The following is a 9,471-nucleotide window of genomic DNA, read 5'->3' on the forward strand; positions in this document are numbered from 1 at the left end:
CCCACCCCCACCCCAAACAAACAAGTCCCCAATTCTCGTCCGTCCTCGCCGCGGGCAGCGGGCGGCGGAGGCAGCGTGCCGCGGTCGCCGGGAGCCGGGAGCCTCGGGCGCTCGCTCCTCGGCGCAGCATGTTCCAGCCGGCGCCCAAGCGCTGCTTCACCATCGAGTCGCTGGTGGCCAAGGACAGTCCCCTGCCCGCTTCGCGCTCTGAGGACCCCATCCGTCCCGCGGCGCTCAGCTACGCCAACTCCAGCCCCATAAACCCGTTCCTCAACGGCTTCCACTCGGCCGCCGCCGCCGCCGCCGCCGGCAGGGGCGTCTACTCCAACCCGGACTTGGTGTTCGCCGAGGCGGTCTCGCACCCGCCCAACCCCGCGGTGCCCGTGCACCCGGTGCCGCCGCCGCACGCCCTGGCCGCCCACCCCCTGCCCTCCTCGCACTCGCCACACCCCCTCTTCGCCTCGCAGCAGCGGGACCCGTCCACCTTCTACCCCTGGCTCATCCACCGCTACCGATATCTGGGCCACCGCTTCCAAGGTACGTGCCACGTCGCGGGGCTGCAGAGCGCCGCGCGTCCTGCACTGCCCTCGGCCTGCGCCGGGTGGCCGCTTGGCAAGGCCCGGGAGGAGGTTCCTCCAGCTCGCCGGCCCGCGCGCCCCGTTCGGAAACTGGGCGACGAGGGGCCCGGCGTGGTGCTGGTCCCCAGTCTCCGAAGCTGCGGCCGCTTTGGGGGCTGGCCTGGGGCCGCTCGACCCCTTCGAGAGGGACGTACACGGAGACGTTGTCTCCGAGCGGCTCTCCGGTCGAGCCAGGCTGGGACTGCCTTCCCTGAGCGCCGGCCGCCTCAGAGTCCCGGAGCCCGCGGGGTACCCAGGCTCTCCGTCTCCCCCGCGATGCCCTTGCTGCCCTAGCTCCGAGGGGCACGGCCACGGCCGGGCCGCCAGGTTCGCCTTCGACTGCGTAAGATCCAGCTCGCCGCCCACTCCTTGCCCCTTCAAGCCTAGACCCGTGACTTCTCAGTTTCCGACCCTCTTCGGGCGGCGAGGGGACCCTCGCGCCCCCAGGGCAAAGTCAAGGGGTTTGTTTTTTCTTTTCTTTTTTTCTTTTTGGAGGCCTGGGGAGGGTCCTGGAACCCGCGCGGGTAGTAACCTCGGTAGATCGGCGCTCTCGCCAAGACCTGCTCAAACGGGGCGCCGAGCGTCCTCGGCGGGGAGGCAGGTTCGGTCTGGTTTTTGTTTGTGATTTTGTTTTTCTTTTAAAAGAAATGAACCGGATCGGGAGACGGGCTGGATGAAAAGATCTGTTTGGGTGTTTTCCTTTCTTGCTATTTTTTTTTTATTTGTTTGTTTTTTTTCTCTGGGCGGGGGTAGGAGGAAAGTTAAAACTCCAGAAAAGAGGCCGAGTAATTAGTTTAGCGGTCGGAGCCGGGGGGGAAAAGACTTACCTCCCCCGACAGCCGATCAATACTCGGTGGCTTGTCCATTCATTAACCCTTTGCGTTCCTGCCAGAGCCTAAGATCCGGGGGTTGCCACCCCCCCCCAATAAAGAACAGAACAAAACAAAACAAAAACAACCTTTCATCCTAATCCCGGGACCCGATTTGCCCCCATTCTCTCCTAAACTGTCGGTTTTTCTTTGTTTGGGTTTTGAGTGAATCGATTTCCCACCTTTACGAGTGAACCCGAAACTCCTCGGTCTTTGCTCACAAAGTTTAGGGCTCCCTTCCTCATTCTCTGCCAGCTACGCTCTGGGTGTCCCCACCAGGCCCGAAGTGGCCGGGATTTTCTGGGACCCCACACAGTCCCATAGGACGCCCGCAGCTCGGCAACCCCTGGGTTTCGATCCCTTCGCTCGCGTCTGCTCGTTCTCCGGAGCGGGGCAGTGCGGAAGCCGCTTCCTTGGGAGGCAGTGACTGCGGAAACCCGCCACACCCGCCGGCGAAATTTCGGTCCCGGCCGGTCCTCTGTACGTCCCCGGAGGGGAAGAGACTTAGATAATTTAAAATGAAGTCCCCGAGAAAACTCTGGATAGCGGCCCACCGCCTCTCCACTCCGGGGTTAACATTCCCCGAGGTTAGAAAGAAGAGAAAGTTTCTCTGGGTCTTGGGCGCCAATCCCCGGGACTGGCTCTGCTGCCGCTCCTCTGCCCCCGGCGCGGGGCGCGGAGGTGGTGAGGCCCGTGGCGCCAGGGCGGCTGCGAAGCCCGCCGGGGTCAGGAGCCTGGGGACTTGTCCCGCCGGGGCAGCTGCCGGGTGGGTGCCGCGTAGGTACAGCCCTGGTGTTCCGGGCCCGGCGGCTGGGCCGGCGTCCTCTTCGCGCGCCTCCGGAGGGCCCGGGGTGTCCAGGGGCCGAGCCGCACCGGCTGCGTGAAGGCCATGAGCGCCGTGCGCCGCCAGCCCGGCTCGGGAGAAGCGCGCGGCCCCGGCCAGGACCGTCCTCTCTAACGGGACTTCTGCTCTGTCCCCGGCAGGGAACGACACAAGCCCGGAGAGCTTCCTTTTGCACAACGCGCTAGCCCGCAAGCCGAAGCGGATCCGAACCGCCTTTTCCCCGTCCCAGCTTCTGAGGCTGGAACACGCCTTCGAGAAGAACCACTACGTGGTGGGCGCCGAGAGGAAGCAGCTGGCGCACAGCCTCAGCCTCACGGAAACTCAGGTGAGCGAGGCGCGCGCCCGGCGACCCCAGCCCGCATCCCTGGCCCCACGCAGCTAGGCCACAAGTGCGGAGCTCGGGGAGGGCCTTTGGCAAAGAACCCGGCAACTGGTTCCACGTTTGGTTCAGAATGTGTAAGTTTTGAGGTGCCTGGCTTCCCTGGGCTCCAGCAAGGGAGTGGACCCACCCCAGTCTCTGGACAGACGGGCTGAATAGCTCCTTCTGTCTGGCTCGGCAGGACTTACAGCTCCTGGCTAAGACACCTGTGCACTCTTGGTGAGACTTTCTGTTAGAATCTGGGGACCCGGCTGGGTCCAGGAAGAAGGAGAATGCAGAAAGGTGAAAGGGAGGAGACCCTCCCGCAAGGGGCTGAAGTCTAGAGAGGTCTCGGGAGTGGGTTAAGGGCGAGTTCTGTGCCACTGCAGACCCAAGGTTCACACCGAGGGCTCCTGTTACTCTCCTCGAGGGGATCGGAGAACCGAGAGGTGGAGGCTAGACATCCTAGGTGCGTCCTTAAATGAGCGGAACTGAGCTGGAAGGCTGCAGAGAAGGGTTGCCTCCGGGGACCTAGCCCTGCGGCGCCACAGGGCCAGGAGGCGGGCCTGGCTCGGCCTGCTGGGGTCGGGGAGGGGGTTTAGGGCTACAGTAATCGCTACTGTAGGTGGAGCCCCAGGGCGGGGTCAAAGTTCCCGGCAAACAGTAACGTTTTCGGGCAGATTAAGTTGTAACACTTTTTCTGGGAGGCGCAAAGGGGTCGAGGCTTTTGTTTTAAAACGTCCCCCTGGACAAAACCGAGGAGGGCCTCGCGGGTTGGTGCGGGGCCCGGCACAAGGCGCGGCCCGGCTGATTTCTCCTGGAGAGCCGAGGCCGCGGTGGTCTTTGTCCGCCTCGCTGCCCACGCTGCCTGGGCTCTTTGTGTGCGTGTCAAGCCCCGAGCGCACCGACGCGCGCCTTGGGCGAGCGCCGGGGAGAAATGAACCGTCCTCCCCTCAATTAGCAAACTCAAAGCAAATTAAACTCAGCCTTGTTCCAGCTCGGCTTTTTCATGGGGCACTTTGGGGGACTGGGCATTGGGGAGAGCAAGCCGGGACCTGGGCCGGCCTTCTAAAGGGAGGGAGCGGAGTGGGCTTCTGGGGCCTGGGTTGCTGCTTTCCGGATGGGACAGGCCCCGGGGGGCAAGGGAGGTGCTGTCGCCACCATTTCCCCTCGTAGTACCGCCCTGCTGGGAAGCTGGGACAATGTCACTGTCTGGTCTGGTGGCTGAGTGGGGACACACTGCCCAGCGCCCCCAGGGGTTGATGGGGTTGCTGCCCAGTCCCACATCAGCGCTATCCCCCCTCCCCCAGGACATCTAACAGCTGCTCTGGGGAGAAGAGGCCGCCAGCCCCACTCTGGTGGGAAGTGATGTGACCAAGGCTGGAAACTTGGGCCTGGTGGGTCTTGGGGCTGGTCAGGATAAAGGAAGAGAGGGCACTCCGTCTCTTGTCTCCTCTTTCTCAGTTTCTCTCTTACTTCCTCTTTATCCCAAGGTCTTTCAGAAGCTTTCACTTTTGAGTCTCTTTTCCTAGCTGGAAAGGTACAGCTGGGTTGGTCCCCAGGCCTCTGCCTCCCACCATCCCCCCTGGCCTCTTCCAGCACTAACCACCCCCCCCCCCCCCCCGCCCCCAACTTCTGCTCACCTGCAGAAGTGTCCTGGGCAAGGAAGAGAAGCTCAGGTCAATCCTGACCGCCTACCCAGGGCCCGGGCCTTTCAGAGGAGGTGCTATATTTAGGCAATGCTGCCCAAACAGACAAAATACAAAGCACACTGGGTCTTGTACAAGAAAGCTGCTGCAGCCTGGAAGGAGGCCTTCCCTGCCCTAGCTAGGTGGAGGGAGTTAGGGACCTGTCTCTTTTTATTTTTCCTCACTTATTATTGGTGTAGGGGTTTCCCATGCTTTGCAAGGCTTCTGCTCTCAGCAGGATGTGGGTGTGCCATTCAGGGCCAGGCGAGCGGGGGGCACTGCACCTTGGGCCGCCTGGCCTGAGGGAAGCGCCCTGCCAGGGCCCAGAAGAGTAGGGATCCAGGCTTCCTATCTGCCAGCACCAGAAGCTCGGCTCCCAGAAGGGAGGCCTTGGGGAGGCCCGCCCTTTGGAGAGCAGCTGGGGGACAGGACTTCTGCAGTCCCACTCGGAGGAGGAAGAGGTAGGAGGGCGCTGTGGAGGAACTAACGCGCCCCAATCTGCATCTCATCCACAGGTAAAAGTATGGTTTCAGAACCGAAGGACGAAATTCAAAAGACAGAAGCTGGAGGAAGAAGGCTCAGATTCCCAACAAAAGAAAAAAGGGACGCACCATATTAACCGGTGGAGAATCGCCACCAAGCAGGCGAGTCCCGAGGAAATAGACGTGACCTCAGATGATTAAAAACACAAACCGAAACGGACAACCCGGAGCAAAACAGAGACAGGGAGAGGAGGGGTAGAAGAAAAAAACAAACCTACAAAACAAAAACAAACCGCACACACACATTCACCGAAAAAAGGAAGAGGGAGTCAGAGAGATCTTCGGTGCATCGCAGACTTTGAGCAGCGGGGGCGCAGGGTCCTGATCCCAGGCTGCGCGGATATGGCAGAGGACGGAGGCTTCTTGATCAACATGCAACCCTTGTCTAAAGAGGCAGCTGAGTGAGAGAAAGAGAGAGAGAGAGAGAGAGAGAGAGGGAGAGAAAGAGAGAGAGATCCAAAAGTGGCAAAGCCCAAGGCGCTCTGAACAAGGGAAGCTGTCAGTCAAACGCCAAACCAGCGAGAGAGGATGATTGGCAGGTATTCCGTTTATCACAGTCCTGATTTGTTGTTTTTTTTTTTTTTTAAATAATGATAATAATGATGGTGAAAGAAAACCCCAACCAAGCACAGGACTTTTTTATTTTGCACTTCACAGAGTTCCCCCCCCCATCTTTAAAAATAATTAGTAATAATAACAATCGAAATTCCATATCCAGCCCCATCCCACACCTGTTCAAAAACTTGAATTGCATGTAGCAGTTGTTGGGTGAATGGTACCTAAAGACAGAAAATGAATTGTAATTTTCTTTTCCTTTTAAAGACAGGTTCTGTGTGCTTTTCATTTTGATTTTTTTTTCTAAGAATGTGGAGTCTGTAAACACTTTTTTATACCTTCTGACGTCAAAGTGATTGTGAAAGGTACACGAAGTAGGCTCAGCGATAGGGGTCCTCTTACAGAGAAATGGGGAGCAGGATGGGGGGCTGGGGGTGGCGGGGGAGGGTGCCCACAAGAGGAGTCAGGACTTGTGCTGGGAAAGAAAAACCCTACATTAATTCTATTTCTTGAACATTCCCTTTCCTAACATCCCGAAGGCTTAAAACCACGAAGTAAACTCCTTTTGGTGGTTGGAGAGATTGGCCAAATTCAACCATTCGCTGTAAAGGCCATTCCAAACTTTAAATCTATCTGTGGCAAAAACTGAAGGACTGTAGTTAGCGGGATGATGTTAAGTGTGGCCAAGGACATGGCAGCAAGTTTTCAAGCACTGAGTTTCTATTCCAAGATCATAGACTTACTAAAGAGAGTGACAAATGCTTCCTTAATGTCTTCTATACCAGAATGTAAATATTTTTGTGTTTTGTGTTAATTTGTTAGAATTCTAACACACTATATACTTCCAAGAAGTATGTCAATGTCAATATTTTGTCAATAAAGATTTATCAATATGCCCTCAGAGTAGTCGTTTTGAGAAATTGAAGTGAGTTTTTTTTTTTTTTTTTAAGTATCTATAATTTGAGTGTGGTCCTTCCCCAGCAAGGCTCAAGAAACCCAGGCTCCTCACCCACAAAAGGACCAGACTGATGGATTCTTGGGCATTTTAAAGACAGATGAGGGTGGAGAAGGGAGAGGATTAGGAAAACTTAAGTCCTTCAGAAAAGGGATGGGAGAAAAGTTTTCCAACCAGACCTTTGCCCATTACAAGGCTCACTGAGGGAGATCAGTTTGAATTTCAGGTTAAAAATGCTTACCTCTCTTAATTTTCTAGATAAAAAAAAAAAACAAAACCTGGGATATATAGTTATGCATTGAAGAATATTCCCCTAGGATTGGAGGAAACACTTAGCAGAAAGAATCACAATCTGGGACTTCTAAATTGTGCTTCTGACTTCAAACCCCAAAGTGCAAGCTCCTCCATCCCATCAGTCTTTTCCTTCCTCCCTCCCTTCCTTCCTTCCTTCCCTTCCCTTCCCTTCCCTTCGCTTCCCTTCCCTTCGCTTCGATTCCCCTCCCCTCCCCTCCCCTCCCCTCCCCTCCCCTCCCCTCCCCTCCGTTCCCTTTCCTTCCCTCTTTCCCTTCCTCTCGCCTTCCTTCCTTTCCTTCTCTTTTTCTTCCTCCCTTCCTTCTTCCCACCCTTTCTTCTTCCCTTCCTTCTTCCCTTCCTTCTTTCTTTCCTTCCTTCCTTCCTTCCTTCCTTCCTTCCTTCCTTCCTTCCTTCATCTCTCTGGCCCCAGTCTGCTGAAGGTGATGAGGCAAGCCCAAGGGCCTCAGCAGCCTTATAAGGCAAGCATTCTGAGAAACCTTCAACTCTTAATTTTAACATTAAAGAAAAAGTTGTAACCAGTCTTGGAGGAAACTTAGCTTTTTTTTTTTCCCCCTCCTCCTTCCCCCTTCTGGGGGTACGAGGTTGTTTTTGCATGCTTCATTTGCTTCTTATCCTGATAGGCTGCATTAATCAGTTTTATTTCCATTGATAGAGAAACCTCGTCTGTTCTGTTCGAGCTACAAAGCGTCCTGCGAGCTTTTGTGAAAGTGCAAATCAGTTTAAGCAATTATCATACCAGGAATATGAAGGGGAAAGAGGAGGCCTTGCCCAGTGGTCTCCTTTAATCTCTTAATCCACGGATCCAGGGGGGCTGCCTGGACATAATTTAGGACAATCTCCCCACCCTTTACACTGTGATAAGGCCAAGTTACAATGCAGGGCAAAAATACAAGCTTTGTTAACATCCTGCCTTGAAAAGTTAAGATTAGACATTCCATGCACGTGTGGGGACTATAGGGCACTATGGAAATTTTTCTTTTTTTTTTCCTCCCCTCCTCTCTTCTAAAGTAGAATTCATTCTTGGTTTCTCTCGCTCTCTTTCTTTATCTCTGCCCCGTCCCTCCTTTTTGTCTCCATCTCTGTTCCTCTGGAGCACCCTGGCTGTCCATGGTACATTTTCACGCAGACTGCTCTGGGAAGGTGTGTGTATTGTGGGGAACGTTTGGCCGCAGGAGCATGCCAGGGTGAGGCGAGCTGTTCCGAGAGACCCAGGCGTGCTTCTCAAAGGGACAGGTGCTGCCCTAGGTATCCTGGAAACTCAAGTTGGGTTTCCAGCTGCTTTAACAGGGAGACCTCCCTGTCCAATGGCTGTCCCGGCCCTCGTGCCTGGCAGTCACTGCTGCCCCACCCCACCCCCTTTTCTTAAACAAGTTACCTTCTCCTTTCCACACATTTCCCCAAACCCAGAATGCCTCAAACATGGAGCACAGGCTAAAATTCTGACTGGCCTTTGCAGAAAAAAAAAAAAAAATCCCCCCCATCTTAATAAAAGGCTTATTTCTGCAGCAACCATCTACTTTTTTTTAAGTACAAGAAAAGGGAAAAAGTGGCAAAGATTTTTTTTTTTTTTTTTGGTAAACGTCCTATGTAGTGTAACAGCAATAAAATCATCAGAGAATACTATTAGCTTTGAAAAAAAAAAACCTAAAAGCTTTATTACAAACCAAGCTTTGAAAATAGGGGGGATTAGGCGGCTGAAAGGGTCCCACAATGGTAAGAAGAAAAGGTTTCATGCTAATGAGGTTAATGCCCTTTGTATCTCGGGCCTCCATATCTCCATTACGCGCTATCTCCGGCTGCACCGAGCGGCTCAGAGAGCCGCAATCCACTCCAACGCCCCCCTTCCCGGCCCAAAGAAGGATTTGATAGCAGCTCTGTTCAAACTAGATAATTATATCTTTTCAAGTCGGAATTAAGATAAAGAAAGTGAAGCAGAGGCGGCTCGCCTTGATCCACTGCAAACAAATTTGGCGCACTTTCGAGTCCTTCCCCCGCCTCAAAAAGGCAGGACAGTCAGCTTATTAGCCGCTCGTTTGCTTTATTAATTCATCTATTTAAAGTGGCAGGATTAGAGCGTCTAATGTGGACGCGGGCTGCCGTGGCGTTGAGGAATATAAATATTTGCGAGATGCCATCCCACGATGACTATCTGGGCGCGGGGCGCGGGGCAGGGTGCGGGGCGCGTGTGCCTTGAGGCTGCGTCCCCCTCGCAGGGAGCGCATGCTGGGCTGGATGGAGCCCTTTGGGTAGGGGTACGTGGGAGCCATGTGCCCCAGGTCTGTGTCCTCCCACGTAGTATACGGGTGCCAGACCTCGATGCCCCTGGCGGGGCTCTCTGGGCATGGGGGGGAAGGTTCTGCGCTCTTCGCTGCACATGGCGAACTGCACGCATGGTGTGCCTAGTGTCCCGTCCGTTGCCCCGAACGGGGATGCCGGTTACATTTGATCCACGTCCTGCTCCCTTGCTGATGGCTCGTGGGCCCTCCCTGCGTGTACCCCTGTGTGCCAAGTGGATTTGGGGTGCGTTCTCAGTTGCCTTCCCCTGAGAAAGTCAAGCGCAGTGTACAATGCATTTGTGCCCCAGCTACGTTCGCCTGCCAGGGACACGTGGGCTCCGTGTGCCTTTCTTGCTAGGGGTCCTCTTCCTCTGCGCAGCCAAGGGTCCGCTCCGCAGGCGCGCGTCAGGAGGGGGTGGGCGGTGGCTTTTTAAGACGCCAGAAACTCCCGG

General features: G+C 55.2%; 1 protein-coding gene across 2 annotated transcripts; it reads left to right on the forward strand.

Annotated features, from left to right (window-relative positions):
* The first annotated feature begins 18 nt into the window (after nt 1-18).
* On the forward strand, nt 19-5,880 carry EMX2 (empty spiracles homeobox 2). Of its 2 annotated transcripts, XM_049646534.1 has the most exons (3): nt 19-537; nt 2,471-2,655; nt 4,892-5,880. In XM_049646534.1, the coding sequence occupies exons 1-3, from the start codon at nt 129-131 to the stop codon at nt 5,057-5,059; spliced, it is 762 nt and encodes a 253-aa protein (XP_049502491.1). In that variant the 5' UTR covers nt 19-128; the 3' UTR covers nt 5,060-5,880. The 2 variants fall into 2 exon arrangements, with proteins under 2 accessions (XP_049502491.1, XP_049502492.1); XM_049646535.1 differs by lacking the exon at nt 2,471-2,655 and having other exon boundaries at nt 4,892-4,995.
* The last annotated feature ends 3,591 nt before the right edge of the window (nt 5,881-9,471 follow it).

This window comes from Panthera uncia, chromosome D2, assembly GCF_023721935.1.
Source record: "Panthera uncia isolate 11264 chromosome D2, Puncia_PCG_1.0, whole genome shotgun sequence".
Lineage (NCBI taxonomy): Eukaryota > Metazoa > Chordata > Mammalia > Carnivora > Felidae > Panthera > Panthera uncia.

What these genes read in the sequence shown, in the direction of transcription:
- EMX2 (XM_049646534.1), top strand. Translation starts at nt 129, where the DNA reads ATGTTCCAGCCGGCGCCCAAGCGCTGCTTCACCATCGAGTCGCTGGTG. An exon ending in TCTGGGCCACCGCTTCCAAG is followed by an intron (nt 538 to 2,470) that starts GTACGTGCCACG and finishes TGTCCCCGGCAG; the next exon opens with GGAACGACACAAGCCCGGAG. An exon ending in TCAGCCTCACGGAAACTCAG is followed by an intron (nt 2,656 to 4,891) that starts GTGAGCGAGGCG and finishes TCTCATCCACAG; the next exon opens with GTAAAAGTATGGTTTCAGAA.